We start from the raw sequence: 23,281 nt of genomic DNA, 5'->3' as shown, positions 1-23,281 counted from the left end.
CGTTCCCCTCCTCTCTCCCTCGTTCCTCCTCTCTCCCTCGTTCCTCCTCTCTCCCTCGTTCCTCCTCTCTCCCCCGTCCCTCCTCTCTCCCCCGTCCCTCCTCTCTCCCCCGTCCCTCCTCTCTCCCCCGTCCCTCCTCTCTCCCCCGTCCCTCCTCTCTCCCCCGTCCCTCCTCTCTCCCTCGTCCCTCCTCTCTCCCTCGTCCCTCCTTTCTCCCCCGTCCCTCCTTTCTCCCCCGCCCCTCCGTTCCTCTTCTCTCCCCCGCCCCTCCGTTCCTCTTCTCTCCCCCGCCCCTCCGTTCCTCTTCTCTCCCCCGCCCCTCCGTTCTCTCTCTCCCCCGTCCCTCCTCTCTCCCCCGTCCCTCCTCTCTCCCCCGTCCCTCCTCTCTCCCCCGTCCCTCCTCTCTCCCCCGTCCCTCCTCTCTCCCTCGTCCCTCCTCTCTCCCTCGTCCCTCCTTTCTCCCCCGTCCCTCCTTTCTCCCCCGCCCCTCCGTTCCTCTTCTCTCCCCCGCCCCTCCGTTCCTCTTCTCTCCCCCGCCCCTCCGTTCCTCTTCTCTCCCCCGCCCCTCCGTTCTCTCTCTCCCCCGTCCCTCCTCTCTCCCCCGTCCCTCCTCTCTCCCCCGTCCCTCCTCTCTCCCTCGTCCCTCCTCTCTCCCTCGTCCCTCCTCTCTCCCTCGTCCCTCCTCTCTCCCTCGTCCCTCCTCTCTCCCTCGTCCCTCCTTTCTCCCCCGTCCCTCCTTTCTCCCCCGCCCCTCCGTTCCTCTTCTCTCCCCCGCCCCTCCGTTCCTCTTCTCTCCCCCGCCCCTCCGTTCCTCTTCTCTCCCCCGCCCCTCCGTTCTCTCTCTCCCCCCGCCCCTCCGTTCTCTCTCTCCCCCCGCCCCTCCGTTCTCTCTCTCCCCCCCGCCCCTCCGTTCTCTCTCTCCAGTCGTCAAGGCCAGATACTGCCCGCGGGGCCAGACACTGACCTAATAGGGGGTGTAGGAGGGGAGGGTATGGTCTCCATGGGAGGTGGTGGTTGTCCCAAACCCCAAGAGGTCTTCTCTGGGGTGGAACAGGGTGTTACCATGGATACCATGCAGTCTGTGATGGAGCCGTTGCAGTTTGGCTACAACTCCCAGATGACCATGGACTCTCAGCCCACCATGGGCCTGTTCGACTACAGCAACCAACAACAGGTGTGTGTGATGACCACCATGGACCCCTCTACTACAGCAACCAGCAGAGGTGTATGTGTGTATATACTAAGTGTGTGACTGTGAGCATAACGTGTGTGTCATGTGACCTGTGTGTGTGTCATGTGACCTGTGTGTGTGTCATGTGACCGGTGTGTCATGTGACCTGTGTGTGTGTGTCATGTGACCTGTGAGTACAGTATTCAGACCCCTTGACTTTTTCAACATTTTGTTACATTACAGCCTTATTCTAATATGGGTTAAATAAATAAAAATGTAATCAATCTAAACACAATACCCCATAATGACATCACAATACCCCATAATGACATCACAATACCCCATAATGACAAATGTCATTGCAAATGTATAAAAAAAAACATACTTTATTTACATCAGTATTCAGACCCTTTGATATGAGACTTGAAATTGAGCTCAGGTGCATCCTGTTTCCATTGAGCATCCTTGAGATGTTTCTACAACTTGATTGGAGTCCACCTGTGGTAAATGGATTGGACATGATTTGGAAAGTCATACACCTGTCTATATAAGGTCCCACAGTTGACAGGTCATGTCAGAGCAAAAACCAAGACATGAGGTCGAAGGAATTATCCGTAGAGATCCGAGACAGGATGGTGTCGAGGCACAGATCTGGGGAAGGTTACCAAAAAATGTCTGCAGCATTGAAGGTCCCCAAGATCACAGTGGCCTCGATCATTGTTAATCTTATGGAGGTGATCCCTGCACAGGGATAGCTCAGCGGAATTTTCAGAGCGCCACCTATAGTACTTTACTTAGTACTCATTAAATCTCAAACTTTCATTGAAACACACATGCCAGGTACTGAATTAAAGCTACACTCGTTGTGAATCTAGCCACCAAGTCAGATTTGTAAAATGCTTTTCGGCGAAAGCATGAGAAGCTATTATCTGATAGCATGCACCCCCCAAAATACCAGCACGACACGTAAACAACAGATTTTGCGGTAGCCGGCGCTACCCAAAACGCAGAAATAAAATATAAAACATTCATTACCTTGGACGAGCTTCTTTGTTGGCACTCCTATATGTCCCATAAACATCACAATTGGGTCTTTTTCCCGATTAAATCCGTCATTGTATACCCAAAATGTAATTTGCTGAAGGCCAGTCTGATGCTGCAAAAAGTCAATTTACAAGACGCAACGTCACTTTTTAAAATTACAAAAGTCGCCTATAAACTTTTACAAATCACTTCAAACGACGTTTCTAAACCAACTTTAGGTATTAATAAACGTTAATGATGTATCAAATTGATCACGGGGCGATCTGTATTCGATAGCAGCAAGTCTGGAAAACATTGTCCATTTTTTCAGTTTCACAACATCCTGTGGTGGGTCAGAAGAAGGGAGGGGTCTATTTGTGTTGCAACCAGGGATAAATGATTCTGATATTGATAGCAATGGTGACATCGTGTGGAAGCTGTAGGCGTTTATATATTTTCTCTCGTCTTAAACAATTGATTGAATGGCGGATGAATATTTTGTTTTTGTTTTTGGTGAACAGTTTTACCAGGGATTTTTACTCCTAAACACGTTCTGTTATAGCCACAGACCCGATTTAACCAGTTTTAGAAACTTCAGAGTGTTTTCTATCCACACATACTTATCATATGCATATACTATATTCCTGGCATGAGTAGCAGGACTTTGAAATGTTGCGCGATTTTTAACAAAAAGCTGCGAAAATTCGCATCATCCATAACAGGTTTTAAATGGAAGAAGTTTGGAACCATCAAGACTCTTCCTAGATCTGGCCACAGCAGGGACTGGGAGACTAGTCAGGATCGAGGCAAAGATGAACGGAACAAAGTACAGAGAGATCCTTGATGACAACCTGCTCAGGACCTCAAACTGCGGCGGAGGTTCACCTTCCAACAGGACAATGACCCTAAGCACACAGTGAAGACAACGCAGGTGTGGCTTTGGGACAAGTCTCTGAATGTCCTTGAGTGGACCAGCCAGAGCCCTGACTTGAACCCGATCAATCATCTCTGGAGAGACTTGAAAATATCTGTGCAGCAACGCTCCCCATTCAACCTGACAGAGCTTGAGAGGATCTGCAGAGACGAATGGGAGAAACTCCCCAAATACAGGTGTGCCAAGCTTGTAGCGTCATACCCAAGAACACTCGAGGTTGTAATCGCTGCCAAAGGTGCTTCAACAAAGTACTGAATAAAGTGAATACTTATGTAAATATGATATTAGATTTTTATTTTTTCATTTTTTATGAATTGCCATTTTTCTAAACCTGTTTTTGCTTTCTCATTATGGGGTATTGTGTGTAGATTGGTGAAAAAACAACTTTCATCCATTTTAGAATAAGGCTGTAACGTGGAAAAGTCAAGGGGTCTGACTACTTTCCGAAGGCACTGTATATAATATAACCTGTGTATATAATATAACCTGTGTATAATATAACCTCTGTGTGTGTATATAATATAACCTGTGTATAATATAACCTGTGTATAATATAACCTGTGTATAATATAACCTGTGTATAATATAACCTGTGTATATAATATAACCTGTGTATATAATATAACCTGTGTATAATATAACCTGTGTATATAATATAACCTGTGTATAATATAACCTGTGTATAATATAACCTGTGTATATAATATAACCTGTGTATATAATATAACCTGTGTATAATATAACCTGTGTATATAATATAACCTGTGTATAATATAACCTGTGTATATAATATAACCTGTGTATAATATAACCTGTGTATAATATAACCTGTGTATATAATATAACCTGTGTATAATATAACCTGTGTATAATATAACCTGTATATAATATAACCTGTGTATAATATAACCTGTGTATATAATATAACCTGTGTATAATATAACCTGTGTATATAATATAACCTGTATATAATATAACCTGTGTATAATATAACCTGTGTATAATATAACCTGTGTATATAATATAACCTGTGTATATAATATAACCTGTGTATAATATAACCTGTGTATATAATATAACCTGTGTATATAATATAACCTGTGTATAATATAACCTGTGTATATAATATAACCTGTATATAATATAACCTGTGTATAATATAACCTGTATATAATATAACCTGTGTATAATATAACCTGTGTATATAATATAACCTGTGTATAATATAACCTGTGTATATAATATAACCTGTATATAATATAACCTGTGTATAATATAACCTGTGTATATAATATAACCTGTGTATAATATAACCTGTGTATAATATAACCTGTGTATATAATATAACCTGTGTATAATATAACCTGTGTATAATATAACCTGTATATAATATAACCTGTGTATAATATAACCTGTGTATATAATATAACCTGTGTATAATATAACCTGTGTATATAATATAACCTGTATATAATATAACCTGTGTATAATATAACCTGTGTATATAATATAACCTGTGTATAATATAACCTGTGTATATAATATAACCTGTGTATAATATAACCTCTGTGTGTGTATATAATATAACCTGTGTATAATATAACCTGTGTATAATATAACCTGTGTATATAATATAACCTGTGTATAATATAACCTGTGTATATAATATAACCTGTGTATAATATAACCTGTGTATATAATATAACCTGTGTATAATATAACCTGTGTATAATATAACCTGTGTATATAATATAACCTGTGTATATAATATAACCTGTGTATATAATATAACCTGTGTATATAATATAACCTGTGTATAATAGAACCTGTGTATAATATAACCTGTGTATAATATAACCTCTGTGTGTGTGTAATGTAACCTGTGTGTGTGTGTGTAATGTAACCTGTCTGTGTGTGTGTGTAATGTAACCTGTCTGTGTGTGTGTAATGTAACCTGTGTGTGTAATGTAACCTGTGTGTATAATGTAACCTGTGTGTGTAATGTAACCTGTGTGTGTAATGTAACCTGTGTGTGTGTGTGTAATGTAACCTGTGTGTGTGTAATGTAACCTGTGTGTGTAATGTAACCAGTGTGTGTAAGTGTGTGCGTGTGTGTAATGTAACCTGTGTGTAATGTAACCTGTGTGTGTGTGTGTGTAATGTAACCTGTGTGTGTGTGTAATGTAACCTGTGTGTGTAATGTAACCTGTGTGTCTAAGTGTGTGCGTGTGTGTAATGTAACCTGTGTGTGTAATGTAACCTGTGTGTAATATAACCTGTGTGTGTAATGTAACCTGTGTGTGTAATGTAACCTGTGTGTGTGTGTAATGTAACCTGTGTGTGTGTGTGTGTGTGTGTGTAATGTAACCTGTGTGTGTGTAATATAACCTGTGTGTGTAATGTAACCTGTGTGTGTAATGTAACCTGTGTGTGTAATGTAACCTGTGTGTAATGTAACCTGTGTGTGTGTGTGTGTGTGTGTAATGTAACCTGTGTGTGTGTGTGTGTGTGTGTGTGTGTGTGTGTAATGTAAGTGTGTGTGTGTGTGTAATGTAACCTGTGTGTGTGTGTGTGTAATGTAACCTGTGTGTGTGTGTGTGTAATGTAACCTGCGTGTGTAATGTAACCTGTGTGTGTAATGTAACCTGTGTGTGTGTAATGTAACCTGTGTGTGTAATGTAACCTGTGTGTGTGTAATGTAACCTGTGTGTGTGTGTGTGTAATGTAACCTGTGTGTGTGTGTAATGTAACCTGTGTGTGTAATGTAACCAGTGTGTGTAAGTGTGTGCGTGTGTGTAATGTAACCTGTGTGTGTAATGTAACCTGTGTGTAATATAACCTGTGTGTGTAATGTAACCTGTGTGTGTAATGTAACCTGTGTGTGTGTGTGTGTGTAATGTAACCTGTGTGTGTGTGTGTGTAATGTAACCTGTGTGTGTGTAATATAACCTGTGTGTGTAATGTAACCTGTGTGTGTAATGTAACCTGTGTGTGTAATGTAACCTGTGTGTAATGTAACCTGTGTGTGTGTGTGTGTGTGTGTGTGTGTGTAATGTAACCTGTGTGTGTAAGTGTGTGTGTGTGTGTGTGTGTGTGTGTGTGTGTGTAATGTAAGTGTGTGTGTGTGTAATGTAACCTGTGTGTGTGTGTGTGTAATGTAACCTGTGTGTGTGTGTGTGTAATGTAACCTGTGTGTGTGTAATGTAACCTGTGTGTGTGTGTGTGTGTGTAATGTAACCTGTGTGTGTAATGTAACCTGTGTGTGTAATGTAACCTGTGTGTGTGTAATGTAACCTGTGTGTGTGTAATGTAACCTGTGTGTGTAATGTAACCCGTGTGTGTAATATAACCTACCTGTGTGTGTGTGTGTGTGTGTGTGATATAACCAGTGTGTGTAATATAACCTGTGTCTGTAATGTAACCAGTGTGTTTAATATAACCTGTGTGTGTGTGTGTGTGTGTGTAATGTAACCAGTGTGTTTAATATAACCTGTGTGTGTGTGTGTGTGTGTAATGTAACCAGTGTGTGTGATATAACCAGTGTGTGTAATATAACCTGTGTATAGGTGTTCCAGAGACCCAGTGCTCTAGCAGCCCAACAGCAGCAGTATGCCTTGGCAGCAGCACAGCAATCTCACATTGGTAAGAGACAGAGAGCGTGTCTGTGTGAGTTGTTTTGCAGGTCAAAGATATTTTTGGGCAGTTATTCAGCGATGAAAAGTTGTTCTTGGACTTAGCTGTGTATCTTATGTCTGGCACAATTAGCATATAAACGTGTAACCGATAGTTATGGGTGAAGACCCTCTGGGGAAAAAATAAAATAATTCTCTGTTTAAACAGTTACGACTTAATTAAATTTAGATGAATAATGATGAAGAATTGTGGGTGGTCTTCCTCAGAAAGTCAAATCAGACACCGAGTACAACATATACAATGTATTTGGAAAGATTTCAGACCCCTCTACACATTTTGTTACGTTTAGAGATTTTAGTGACCATAATGATCACGGTTTTCAGTATTATTGAAACGTTAAAGTACTGATAAACGGAAATAATTTCACCACGTTTTATATTGTAAACCAACAAACAACAAATAAAATTAGCGGCACTACGCACTTGTGTTTTTTGTTGTTGAATGTTCTGTAGACAAGGGTGACTATCTTCGATTTAAGTTTCCCTCGGCACTCTTGTAAAACCCCAAAAATACGACCACACTTCAGATTTGGTTCTCTTAGAAGGCCGAAAAACTGCCTCCCGCCATGTTTTCACCCAAAACACAACCCACGTTGCGTACTGCGCCTGCATCACACTGTTGCTAACTTTGGTTGATGCTGGACAGTATTTAGCGTGAGTTTTTCAAACCATGGTACTCAAACACGGTTTTAAAGCTAATTTCAATTTGAAACTGTAAAACTTCGTCTGGAATTTTATCGTCTGAAAAATCGTCTGGAATTTTACCGTGGTTCACCTTGAAACCGGTAACCGTATCATTCTTAGTTACGTTACAGCCTTATTCTAAAATGTATTAAATCATTTTTTCCCCTCCTCAATCTACACACAATACCCCATAAAGACATCACAATACCCCATAATGACATCACAATACCCCATAACCACATCACAATACCCCATAATGACATCACAATACCCCATAATGACATCACAATACCCCATAACGACATCGCAATACCCCATAATGACATCGCAATACCCCATAACGACATCGCAATACCCCATAACGACATCACAATACCCCATAACGACATCACAATACCCCATAACGACATCGCAATACCCCATAATGACATCACAATACCCCATAATGACATCACAATACCCCATAACCACATCACAATACCCCATAATGACATCACAATACCCCATAATGACATCACAATACCCCATAACGACATCACAATACCCCATAACGACATCACAATACCCCATAATGACATCACAATACCCCATAATGACATCACAATACCCCATAATGACATCACAATACCCCATAATGACATCACAATACCCCATAATGACATCACAATACCCCATAACCACATCACAATACCCCATAACCACATCACAATACCCCATAATGACATCGCAATACCCCATAACGACATCGCAATACCCCATAATGACATCGCAATACCCCATAACGACATCACAATACCCCATAACGACATCACAATACCCCATAATGACATCACAATACCCCATAATGACATCACAATACCCCATAACGACATCACAATACCCCATAACGACATCACAATACCCCATAATGACATCGCAATACCCCATAACGACATCGCAATACCCCATAATGACATCGCAATACCCCATAACGACATCACAATACCCCATAACGACATCACAATACCCCATAATGACATCACAATACCCCATAACGACATCACAATACCCCCATAACCACATCACAATACCCCATAATGACATCACAATACCCCATAACGACATCACAATACCCCATAACGACATCACAATACCCCATAATGACATCACCATACCCCATAACCACATCACAATACCCCATAATGACATCACCATACCCCATAACCACATCACAATACCCCATAACGACATCACAATACCCCATAACGACATCACAATACCCCATAACGACATCACAATACCCCATAACGACATCACAATACCCCATAACGACATCACAATACCCCATAACGACATCACAATACCCCATAACGACATCACAATACCCCATAACGACATCACAATACCCCATAATGACATCACAATACCCCATAACGACATCACAATACCCCCATAACCACATCACAATACCCCATAATGACATCACAATACCCCATAACGACATCACAATACCCCATAACGACATCACAATACCCCATAACGACATCACAATACCCCATAACCACATCACAATACCCCATAATGACATCACAATACCCCATAATGACATCACAATACCCCATAACGACATCACAATACCCCATAACGACATCACAATACCCCATAATGACATCACAATACCCCATAACGACATCACAATACCCCATAACGACATCACAATACCCCATAATGACATCACAATACCCCATAACCACATCACAATACCCCATAACGACATCACAATACCCCATAATGACATCACAATACCCCATAACGACATCACAATACCCCATAACGACATCACAATACCCCATAACGACATCACAATACCCCATAACGACATCACAATACCCCATAACGACATCACAATACCCCATAATGACATCACAATACCCCATAACGACATCACAATACCCCCATAACCACATCACAATACCCCATAATGACATCACAATACCCCATAATGACATCACAATACCCCATAACGACATCACAATACCCCATAACGACATCACAATACCCCATAACGACATCACAATACCCCATAACGACATCACAATACCCCATAATGACATCACAATACCCCATAACGACATCACAATACCCCCATAACCACATCACAATACCCCATAACGACATCACAATACCCCATAACGACATCACAATACCCCATAACGACATCACAATACCCCATAACGACATCACAATACCCCATAACGACATCACAATACCCCATAACCACATCACAATACCCCATAACCACATCACAATACCCCATAATGACATCACAATACCCCATAACGACATCACAATACCCCATAACGACATCACAATACCCCATAACGACATCACAATACCCCATAACGACATCACAATACCCCATAACGACATCACAATACCCCATAACGACATCACAATACCCCATAACGACATCACAATACCCCATAACGACATCACAATACCCCATAACCACATCACAATACCCCATAACGACATCACAATACCCCATAACGACATCACAATACCCCATAACGACATCACAATACCCCATAACGACATCACAATACCCCATAACGACATCACAATACCCCATAACGACATCACAATACCCCATAACGACATCACAATACCCCATAATGACATCACAATACCCCATAACGACATCACAATACCCCCATAACCACATCACAATACCCCATAATGACATCACAATACCCCATAATGACATCACAATACCCCATAACGACATCACAATACCCCATAACCACATCACAATACCCCATAATGACATCACAATACCCCATAACGACATCACAATACCCCATAACGACATCACAATACCCCATAACGACATCACAATACCCCATAACGACATCACAATACCCCATAACGACATCACAATACCCCATAACCACATCACAATACCCCATAATGACATCACAATACCCCATAACGACATCACAATACCCCATAACGACATCACAATACCCCATAACCACATCACAATACCCCATAATGACATCACAATACCCCATAATGACATCACAATACCCCATAACGACATCACAATACCCCATAACGACATCGCAATACCCCATAACGACATCGCAATACCCCATAACGACATCGCAATACCCCATAACGACATCGCAATACCCCATAACGACATCGCAATACCCCATAACGACATCGCAATACCCCATAACGACATCGCAATACCCCATAACGACATCGCAATACCCCATAACCACATCGCAATACCCCATAACCACATCGCAATACCCCATAACCACATCGCAATACCCCATAACGACATCGCAATACCCCATAACGACATCGCAATACCCCATAACGACATCGCAATACCCCATAACGACATCGCAATACCCCATAACGACATCGCAATACCCCATAACGACATCGCAATACCCCATAACGACATCGCAATACCCCATAACGACATCGCAATACCCCCATAACGACATCACAATACCCCATAACGACATCGCAATACCCCATAACGACATCGCAATACCCCATAACGACATCACAATACCCCATAACCACATCACAATACCCCATAATGACATCACCATACCCCATAACCACATCACAATACCCCATAACGACATCACCATACCCCATAACCACATCACAATACCCCATAATGACATCACCATACCCCATAACCACATCACAATACCCCATAACGACATCACAATACCCCATAACGACATCACAATACCCCATAACGACATCACAATACCCCATAACGACATCACAATACCCCATAACGACATCACAATACCCCATAACGACATCACAATACCCCATAACGACATCACAATACCCCATAACGACATCACAATACCCCATAACGACATCACAATACCCCATAACGACATCACAATACCCCATAATGACATCACAATACCCCATAACGACATCACAATACCCCCATAACCACATCACAATACCCCATAACGACATCACAATACCCCATAACGACATCACAATACCCCATAACGACATCACAATACCCCATAACGACATCACAATACCCCATAACCACATCACAATACCCCATAATGACATCACAATACCCCATAATGACATCACAATACCCCATAACGACATCACAATACCCCATAACGACATCACAATACCCCATAATGACATCACAATACCCCATAACGACATCACAATACCCCATAATGACATCACAATACCCCATAACCACATCACAATACCCCATAACGACATCACAATACCCCATAACGACATCACAATACCCCATAACGACATCACAATACCCCATAACGACATCACAATACCCCATAACGACATCACAATACCCCATAACGACATCACAATACCCCATAACGACATCACAATACCCCATAACGACATCACAATACCCCATAACGACATCACAATACCCCATAACGACATCACAATACCCCATAATGACATCACAATACCCCATAATGACATCACAATACCCCATAATGACATCACAATACCCCATAACGACATCACAATACCCCATAACGACATCACAATACCCCATAACGACATCACAATACCCCATAACGACATCACAATACCCCATAATGACATCACAATACCCCATAACGACATCACAATACCCCCATAACCACATCACAATACCCCATAACGACATCACAATACCCCATAACGACATCACAATACCCCATAACGACATCACAATACCCCATAACGACATCACAATACCCCATAACGACATCACAATACCCCATAACGACATCACAATACCCCATAACCACATCACAATACCCCATAATGACATCACAATACCCCATAACGACATCACAATACCCCATAACGACATCACAATACCCCATAACGACATCACAATACCCCATAACGACATCACAATACCCCATAACGACATCACAATACCCCATAACGACATCACAATACCCCATAATGACATCACAATACCCCATAACGACATCACAATACCCCATAACGACATCACAATACCCCATAACGACATCACAATACCCCATAACGACATCACAATACCCCATAACGACATCACAATACCCCATAATGACATCACAATACCCCATAACGACATCACAATACCCCCATAACCACATCACAATACCCCATAATGACATCACAATACCCCATAATGACATCACAATACCCCATAACGACATCACAATACCCCATAACCACATCACAATACCCCATAATGACATCACAATACCCCATAACGACATCACAATAACCCATAACGACATCACAATACCCCATAACGACATCACAATACCCCATAACGACATCACAATACCCCATAACCACATCACAATACCCCATAACCACATCACAATACCCCATAATGACATCACAATACCCCATAACGACATCACAATACCCCATAACGACATCACAATACCCCATAACGACATCACAATACCCCATAACGACATCACAATACCCCATAACCACATCACAATACCCCATAATGACATCACAATACCCCATAACGACATCACAATACCCCATAACGACATCACAATACCCCATAACCACATCACAATACCCCATAATGACATCACAATACCCCATAATGACATCACAATACCCCATAACGACATCACAATACCCCATAACGACATCACAATACCCCATAACGACATCACAATACCCCATAACGACATCACAATACCCCATAACGACATCACAATACCCCATAACCACATCACAATACCCCATAATGACATCACAATACCCCATAACGACATCACAATACCCCATAACGACATCACAATACCCCATAACCACATCACAATACCCCATAATGACATCACAATACCCCATAACGACATCACAATACCCCATAACCACATCACAATACCCCATAATGACATCACAATACCCCATAATGACATCACAATACCCCATAACGACATCACAATACCCCATAATGACATCACAATACCCCATAATGACATCACAATACCCCATAACGACATCACAATACCCCATAATGACATCACAATACCCCATAATGACATCACAATACCCCATAACCACATCACAATACCCCATAACCACATCACAATACCCCATAATGACATCACAATACCCCATAACGACATCACAATACCCCCATAACCACATCACAATACCCCATAATGACATCACAATACCCCATAACGACATCACAATACCCCCATAACCACATCACAATACCCCATAATGACATCACAATACCCCATAATGACATCACAATACCCCATAACGACATCACAATACCCCATAACCACATCACAATACCCCATAATGACATCACAATACCCCATAACGACATCACAATACCCCATAACGACATCACAATACCCCATAACGACATCACAATACCCCATAACGACATCACAATACCCCATAACCACATCACAATACCCCATAATGACATCACAATACCCCATAATGACATCACAATACCCCATAACGACATCACAATACCCCATAACCACATCACAATACCCCATAATGACATCACAATACCCCATAATGACATCACAATACCCCATAACGACATCACAATACCCCATAACGACATCACAATACCCCATAATGACATCACAATACCCCATAACGACATCACAATACCCCATAACGACATCACAATACCCCATAACGACATCACAATACCCCATAATGACATCACAATACCCCATAACCACATCACAATACCCCATAACCACATCACAATACCCCATAACGACATCACAATACCCCATAACGACATCACAATACCCCATAACGACATCGCAATACCCCATAACGACATCGCAATACCCCATAACGACATCGCAATACCCCATAACGACATCGCAATACCCCATAACGACATCGCAATACCCCATAACGACATCGCAATACCCCATAACGACATCGCAATACCCCATAACCACATCGCAATACCCCATAACCACATCGCAATACCCCATAACCACATCGCAATACCCCATAACGACATCGCAATACCCCATAACGACATCGCAATACCCCATAACGACATCACAATACCCCATAACGACATCACAATACCCCATAACGACATCACAATACCCCCATAACGACATCACAATACCCCCATAACGACATCACAATACCCCCATAACGACATCACAATACCCCATAACGACATCACAATACCCCATAACAACATCACAATACCCCCATAACGACATCACAATACCCCATAACGACAAAGCAAAAACTGTGTTTTTAGACTTTTTGCTAATTTATGACAAATTAAAAACAAATCACATTTACATAAGTATTCAGACCCTTTACTCAGTGAAGCACCTTTGGCAGTGATTACAGCCTCGAGTCTTCTTGGGTATGACGCTACAAGCTTGGCACAACTGTATTTGGGAATTTCTCCCGTTTTTCTCTGCAGATCCTCTTAAGCTCTGTCAGGTTGGATGGGGAGCGTTGCTACACAGGTAATTTCAGGTCTCTCCAGAGATGTTAGATCGGGTTCAAGTCCAGGCTCTGGCTGGGACACTCAAGGACATTCAGAGACGTGTCCCGAAGCCACTCCTGCGTTATCTTGGCTGTGTGCTTTGGGTTGTTGTTCTGTTGGAAGGTGAACCTTTGCCCCAGTCTGGGGTCCTGAGCATTCTGGAGCAGATTTGCATCAAAGATCTTTCTGTACTTTGCGCCGTTCATCTTTCCCTCGATCCCGACTAGTCTCCCAGTCCCTGCCATTGAAAAACATCCCCACAGCATAATGCTGCCACCTCCATGCTTCACCGTAGGGATGGTATTGGCCAGGTGATGAGCGGTACCTGGTTTCCTCCAGAAGTGAAGCTTGGCATTCAGGCATAAGAGTTCAATCTTGGTGTCATCAGACCAAAGAATGTTGTTTCTCATGGTCTGAGTCTAGGTGCCTTTTGGAAAACTCCAGGCTGTCGTGCCTTTTACTGAGGAGTGGCTTCCATCTGGCCAGTCTACCATAAAGACCTGATTGGTGGCGTGCTGCAGAGATGGTTGTCCTTCTGGAAGGTTCTCCCTGGAGCTCTGTCAGTGACCATTTTGGGTTCTTGGTCACCTCCCTGGCCAAGATCCTTCTCCCCTGATTGCTCAGTTTGTCCAGGCGGCCAGCTCTAGGAAGGGTCTTGGTGGTTCCACGTTTCTTCATTTTAAGAAGGACGGAGGCCACTGTGTTCTTGGGGATATTCAATGTGTCAGAAATGTTTTTGTACCCCACTCCAGATCTGTGCCTCGACACAATCCTGTCTCGGAGCTCTACGGACAATTCCTTTGACCTCATGGCTTGGTTTTTTGCTCTGACATGCACTGTCAACTGTGGGACCCTATATAGACAGGTGTGTGTCTTTCCAAATCATGTCCAATCAATTGAATTTGGACTGGACTTGTAGACAAACATGGCACCAATAATTACTTCCATTACACCAGATGCATGTCCTTGAATGTCTTACCTCGCACACAGACATTATAAGATCATTTAGTCGCTAATGGCAGCCTGCAGTACCCCGGTTGGCTGTCAACTTCAGTTACGCAGTGAGAGGCGGCAGCAGTGAGCTAGCTGGAGTAGTTCAAACTGTGCAAGTTTAGTCTCCATGAGACGCCGTCTTAACCTCCTCAATGGGCTTCAAATGCCCTAATTGAGTCTTCACATCTGAATGATGGATGTCACGTGATCAATGGCTTTGTCAATATACAGTCATTTGTACACTCACAAATTGCTGCCGCCTGGTATTGTGACGCCATCATTTCCATGGTAACGTAGAATGTTCGTTCAAATGATGTTAACTGATGTGGCTCATGCAATTCAATAAATGTTTTGTCAGTTGAGCTGAATCGGCAAATCATTGCACATATTTTTACTTCCTGCTTTGTTGCTATGGGTACACTCACAATGGCCATCAGTCCCACCCATTATGTCATCATTGACTGGAATGTGGATGGCTGTCGCACTCCTTGTCTTTCTATGGCAGCACATGTAGTCAGGAGGAGAGGAGAAAATGTGTGTCTGGCTGGCCAATTACCGTCGGGCAGCTCTAGTCTCTGTTTCTCTGTGATCTTTATGTACGTGTCTTTTCAGGTTTGGCTCAAGCGTTTGTTTCCAACCCTTACATCATCAGTACCGGTCCGTCTGGAACCGACCCATACGCTGCTGGACTGGCAGCTGCTGCAACACTGGGTAAGACACACACACACCTGCCATTTTGTTATTTCATATCCCCTGTACTATGGGAATATGATGACAGTCCAGCATGCATACATTTTTCTACATGGCTGGTCCCAGGAATCTAACCTGCTGTCTTGACGTTGTAACCTCCATCCTGTACCAACTAACTTATTGTGTGTGTTCAGGCCCAACGGTGATGCCTCCTCAGTACTACGGGGTGACTCCCTGGGGAGTGTATCCAGCCAATCTGTTCCAGCAACAGGCTGCGGCCGCCAACAACTCAGCCAATCAACAGGCTCAAGGACAGAACCAGCACAACCAACAACAGGTCAGTGGCGTCCTATTGGCTAGACCGCTCCTCATTAGGTAAAGCTACTGTCTGACACAACCATAATGCTCAGTGCTTTATGGTTGTGAGATTACCACAAGCCCAGAGAAGTTATGCCCTCATGCACCTCCTAATGTCAGTGTGTGTTCATGGCGTTTTACTAAGAACCACACCTTGTGGAGTAAAACCAGCCCTCGACCGCTACTTAGCCTTTCCCATTGTCTCAGTCTCAGACCCTTCTGCCCTCCTATTGGCTAACCTTTACGTAACTCTAGGTGATGCGTGGGGGCGGTAACCAGCGACCCCTGACCCCTAGCCAAGGTCAACAGGGTCAGCAGAACGACCAGCTGATCTCTGCCGCAGCAGTCAACTCGGCTCTCGCCTTCGGACAGGGGCTGGCTGCCGGCGTGCCTGGTGAGCAAGACATTTACTAACACACACACACCCCGCTTGGTGAGCAAGACATTTACTAACACACACACACACACCGATTAACCCATGAGTTCCTCTCTGCAGGCTATCCCATGCTGGCTCCAGCTGCTTACTATGACCAGACGGGGGCGCTAGTGGTCAACACAGGATCTAGGGGCGGACCCGTACGCCTCATGGCCCCTGCAGGCTCAGTTATTATCTCTCCCTCCGCTGCACAAGCAGGTAACACACTCCTTCATTTACACTGTCACTCAGTCACCCTAATACGGTATCTCTGTCACTCAGTCACCCTAATACGGTATCTCTGTCACTCAGTCACCCTAATACGGTATCTCTGTCACTCAGTCACCCTAATACGGTATCTCTGTCACTCAGTCACCCTAATACGGTATCTCTGTCACTCAGTCACTCTAATACGGTATCTCTGTCACTCAGTCACCCTAATACGGTATCTCTGTCACTCAGTCACCCTAATACGGTATCTCTGTCACTCAGTCACCCTAATACGGTATCTCTGTCACTCAGTCACCCTAATACGGTATCTCTGTCACTCAGTCACCCTAATACGGTATCTCTGTCACTCAGTCACTCTAATACGGTATCTCTGTCACTCAGTCACTCTAATACGGTATCTCTGTCACTCAGTCACCCTAATACGGTATCTCTGTCACTCAGTCACCCTAATACGGTATCTCTGTCACTCAGTCACCCTAATACGGTATCTCTGTCACTCAGTCACCCTAATACGGTATCTCTGTCACTCAGTCACCCTAATATGGTATCTCTGTCACTCAGTCACCCTAATACGGTATCTCTGTCACTCAGTCACTCTAATACGGTATCTCTGTCACTCAGTCACCCTAATACGGTATCTCTGTCACTCAGTCACCCTAATACGGTATCTCTGTCACCCTAATACGGTATCTCTGTCACCCTAATACGGTATCTCTGTCACCCTAATACGGTATCTCTGTCACCCAGTCACTCTAATACGGTATCTCTGTCACTCAGTCACCCTAATACGGTATCTCTGTCACTCAGTCACCCTAATACGGTATCTCTGTCACCCTAATACGGTATCTCTGTCACCCTAATACGGTATCTCTGTCACCCTAATACGGTATCTCTGTCACCCAGTCACTCTAATACGGTATCTCTGTCACTCAGTCACCCTAATACGGTATCTCTGTCACTCAGTCACTCTAATACGGTATCTCTGTCACCCTAATACGGTATCTCTGTCACCCAGTCACTCTAATACGGTATCTCTGTCACTCAGTCACCCTAATACGGTATCTCTGTCACTCAGTCACCCTAATACGGTATCTCTGTCACTCAGTCACTCTAATACGGTATCTCTGTCACCCTAATACGGTATCTCTGTCACCCAGTCACTCTAATACGGTATCTCTGTCACTCAGTCACCCTAATACGGTATCTCTGTCACTCAGTCACCCTAATACGGTATCTCTGTCACTCAGTCACTCTAATACGGTATCTCTGTCACTCAGTCACCCTAATACGGTATCTCTGTCACTCTAATACGGTATCTCTGTCACTCAGTCACCCTAATACGGTATCTCTGTCACTCAGTCACTCTAATACGGTATCTCTGTCACTCAGTCACTCTAATACGGTATCTCTGTCACTCTAATATGGTATCTCTGTCACTCAGTCACCCTAATACGGTATCTCTGTCACTCAGTCACTCTAATACGGTATCTCTGTCACTCAGTCACTCTAATACGGTATCTCTGTCACTCAGTCACTCTAATACGGTATCTCTGTCACTCAGTCACTCTAATACGGTATCTCTGTCACTCAGTCACTCTAATACGGTATCTCTGTCACTCAGTCACTCTAATACGGTATCTCTGTCACTCAGTCACTCTAATACGGTATCTCTGTCACTCAGTCACTCTAATACGGTATCTCTGTCACTCAGTCACTCTAATACGGTATCTCTGTCACTCAGTCACTCTAATACGGTATCTCTGTCACTCTAATACGGTATCTCTGTCACTCAGTCACTCTAATACGGTATCTCTGTCACTCTAATACGGTATCTCTGTCACTCAGTCACCCTAATACGGTATCTCTGTCACTCAGTCACTCTAATACGGTATCTCTGTCACTCAGTCACCCTAATACGGTATCTCTGTCACTCAGTCACCCTAATACGGTATCTCTGTCACTCAGTCACCCTAATACGGTATCTCTGTCACTCAGTCACCCTAATACGGTATCTCTGTCACTCAGTCACCCTAATACGGTATCTCTGTCACTCAGTCACTCTAATACGGTATCTCTGTCACTCAGTCACTCTAATACGGTATCTCTGTCACTCAGTCACCCTAATACGGTATCTCTGTCACTCAGTCACCCTAATACGGTATCTCTGTCACTCAGTCACCCTAATACGGTATCTCTGTCACTCAGTCACCCTAATACGGTATCTCTGTCACTCAGTCACCCTAATATGGTATCTCTGTCACTCAGTCACCCTAATACGGTATCTCTGTCACTCAGTCACTCTAATACGGTATCTCTGTCACTCAGTCACCCTAATACGGTATCTCTGTCACTCAGTCACCCTAATACGGTATCTCTGTCACCCTAATACGGTATCTCTGTCACCCTAATACGGTATCTCTGTCACCCTAATACGGTATCTCTGTCACCCAGTCACTCTAATACGGTATCTCTGTCACTCAGTCACCCTAATACGGTATCTCTGTCACTCAGTCACCCTAATACGGTATCTCTGTCACCCTAATACGGTATCTCTGTCACCCTAATACGGTATCTCTGTCACCCTAATACGGTATCTCTGTCACCCAGTCACTCTAATACGGTATCTCTGTCACTCAGTCACCCTAATACGGTATCTCTGTCACTCAGTCACTCTAATACGGTATCTCTGTCACCCTAATACGGTATCTCTGTCACCCAGTCACTCTAATACGGTATCTCTGTCACTCAGTCACCCTAATACGGTATCTCTGTCACTCAGTCACCCTAATACGGTATCTCTGTCACTCAGTCACTCTAATACGGTATCTCTGTCACTCAGTCACCCTAATACGGTATCTCTGTCACTCTAATACGGTATCTCTGTCACTCAGTCACTCTAATACGGTATCTCTGTCACTCAGTCAACCTAATACGGTATCTCTGTCACTCAGTCACTCTAATACGGTATCTCTGTCACTCAGTCACCCTAATACGGTATCTCTGTCACTCAGTCACTCTAATACGGTATCTCTGTCACTCAGTCACTCTAATACGGTATCTCTGTCACTCTAATATGGTATCTCTGTCACTCAGTCACCCTAATACGGTATCTCTGTCACTCAGTCACTCTAATACGGTATCTCTGTCACTCAGTCACTCTAATACGGTATCTCTGTCACTCAGTCACTCTAATACGGTATCTCTGTCACTCAGTCACTCTAATACGGTATCTCTGTCACTCAGTCACTCTAATACGGTATCTCTGTCACTCAGTCACTCTAATACGGTATCTCTGTCACTCAGTCACTCTAATACGGTATCTCTGTCACTCAGTCACTCTAATACGGTATCTCTGTCACTCAGTCACTCTAATACGGTATCTCTGTCACTCTAATACGGTATCTCTGTCACTCAGTCACTCTAATACGGTATCTCTGTCACTCTAATACGGTATCTCTGTCACTCAGTCACCCTAATACGGTATCTCTGTCACTCTAATACGGTATCTCTGTCACTCAGTCACCCTAATACGGTATCTCTGTCACTCAGTCACCCTAATACAGTATTTCTGTCACCCTAATACAGTATCTCTCATCACTTGTATCAGCCCACCAAACTCTCACTTATGACAATTTATTTCTCCTCTCTCTCCTTCCCCTTCTCCTTCCCTCTCTCTGTACCCTCTCTCTACCCCCCTCCTCCCCCCTCTCCTTCCCCTTCTCCTTCCCTCTCTCTGTACCCTCTCTATACCCTCTCTCTACCCCCCTCCTCCCCCCTCTCCTTCCCCTTCTCCTTCCCTCTCTCTGTACCCTCTCTATACCCTCTCTCTACCCCCCTCCTCCCCCCTCTCCTTCCCTCTCTCCTTCCCTCTCTCTGTACCCTCTCTATACCCTCTCTCTACCCCCCTCCTCCCCCCTCTCCTTCCCCTTCTCCTTCCCTCTCTCTGTACCCTCTCTATACCCTCTCTCTACCCCCCTCCTCCCCCCTCTCCTTCCCTCTCTCCTTCCCTCTCTCTCTACCTTCTCTCTCTACCTTCTCTCTCTACCTTCTCTCTCTACCTTCTCTCTCTACCTTCTCTCTCTACCCTCTCTCCTTCCCTCTCTCTCTCTCCTTCCCTCTCTCTCTCCTTCCCTCTCTCTCCTTCTCTCTCTCATTTCCTCTCTCTCTACCCTCTCTCTCTCTCTACCCTCTCTCTCTCCTTCCCTCTCTCTCTCCTTCCCTCTCTCTCTCCTTCCCTCTCTCTCTCCTTCCCTCTCTCTCTACCCTCTCTCTCTCCTTCCCTCTCTCTCTCCTTCCCTCTCTCTCTCCTTCCCTCTCTCTCCTTCCCTCTCTCTCTCCTTCCCTCTCTCTCTCCTTCCCTCTCTCTCTCCTTCCCTCTCTCTCTCCTTCCCTCTCTCTCTCCTTCCCTCTCTCTCTCCTTCCCTCTCTCTCCTTCCCTCTCTCTCTCCTTCCCTCTCTCTCTCCTTCTCTCTCTCCTTCTCTCTCTCCTTTCCTCTCTCCTTCCCTCTCTCTCTACCCCCTCTCTCTCTCTACCCTCTCTCTCTCCTTCCCTCTCTCTACCCTCTCTCTCTCCTTCCCTCTCTCTCTCCTTCCCTCTCTCCTTCTCTCTCTCCTTCCCTCTCTCCTTCCCTCTCTCCTTCCCTCTCTCTCTCCTTCCCTCTCTCTCTCCTTCCCTCTCTCTCTCCTTCCCTCTCTCTCTCCTTCCCTCTCTCTCGCCTTCCCTCTCTCTCTCCTTCCCTCTCTCTCTCCTACCCTCTCTCTCTACCCTCTCTCCTTCTCTCTCTCCTTCTCTCTCTCTCCTTCTCTCTCTTTCCCTCTCTCTCTCTTTCCCTCTCTCTCCTTCCCTCTCTCTTGCCTTCCCTCTCTCTCTCCTTCCCTCTCTCTCTCTTTCCCCCTCTCTCTCTCTTTCCCTCTCTCTCTCTCTTTCCCTCTCTCTCCTTCCCTCTCTCTTGCCTTCTCTCTCTCTCCTTCTCTCTCTCTCCTTCTCTCTCTTTCCCTCTCTCTCTTTCCCTCTCTCTCTCTCCTTCCCTCTCTCCTTCCCTCTCTCTCTTTCTCTCTCTCTCTTTCCCTCTCTCTCTCTCCTTCCCTCTCTCCTTCCCTCTCTCCAGTGGCGGCAGCAGCTGCAGGTGGCGGGGCTAACGGTGGTATGGGAGGCGGGGCCAATGGTCCGTTCCGAGCCATGCAATCACAGCAGCCTCAGCAGCAGGGGGGAGGGGCTATGTCAGGAAACTCCTTTTATGGATCCTCTCTTAGCAACTCATCCCAGAGCTCCTCGCTCTTCTCTCAAGGTAGCCAATTGACGTACTGTGAGTGAAAAACGAAACGGGTGAATTGGCAGAGGTCGTTTCCAGGCCGACTACATTGGAGACGTTGCATGCCGCGTCATGGATTGGCCAGTCGTGCATCGGATTCCTATGTCATGTGGTAGTTCATAGGTCAACAATCTGCCTTGGCTTTGTGAGATCTTGCAGGTGTCTGCAATGTAGTCGGCCTGGAATGTGACCAAAATGTGTTCAAATATTATTTTGTTTAGCATATAAAC

At 44.2% G+C, this 23,281-nt stretch overlaps 1 protein-coding gene across 11 annotated transcripts in view; it reads left to right on the top strand.

Moving 5' to 3' along the window:
- LOC110489369 (pumilio homolog 1) overlaps nt 1-23,281 on the top strand; it is a 69,574-nt gene that overhangs the window by 23,744 nt on the left and 22,549 nt on the right. For 6 of the 11 annotated variants that reach the window (XR_016493489.1, XR_016493487.1, XM_036971533.2 and 3 more), the window contains exons 8-14: nt 925-1,174; nt 6,695-6,770; nt 16,659-16,757; nt 16,931-17,073; nt 17,349-17,487; nt 17,590-17,727; nt 22,848-23,045. Coding sequence is in view for 8 of the 11 variants with exons in the window: in XM_036971533.2 (XP_036827428.2) it covers nt 925-1,174; nt 6,695-6,770; nt 16,659-16,757; nt 16,931-17,073; nt 17,349-17,487; nt 17,590-17,727; nt 22,848-23,045 (1,043 nt within the window). In the remaining 3 variants the exon portion in view is untranslated. The remainder of the gene's footprint in view (nt 1-924; nt 1,175-6,694; nt 6,771-16,658; nt 16,758-16,930; nt 17,074-17,348; nt 17,488-17,589; nt 17,728-22,847; nt 23,046-23,281) is intronic. The other 5 variants (XR_016493488.1, XM_036971535.2, XM_090227476.1 and 2 more) reach the window with 1 other exon arrangement.

Source organism: Oncorhynchus mykiss, chromosome 30 (genome assembly GCF_057628025.1).
Source record: "Oncorhynchus mykiss isolate SJ-2025 chromosome 30, ASM5762802v1, whole genome shotgun sequence".
NCBI classification, from domain to species: domain Eukaryota; kingdom Metazoa; phylum Chordata; class Actinopteri; order Salmoniformes; family Salmonidae; genus Oncorhynchus; species Oncorhynchus mykiss.
This window is presented reverse-complemented; position numbering and strand designations above follow the sequence as displayed.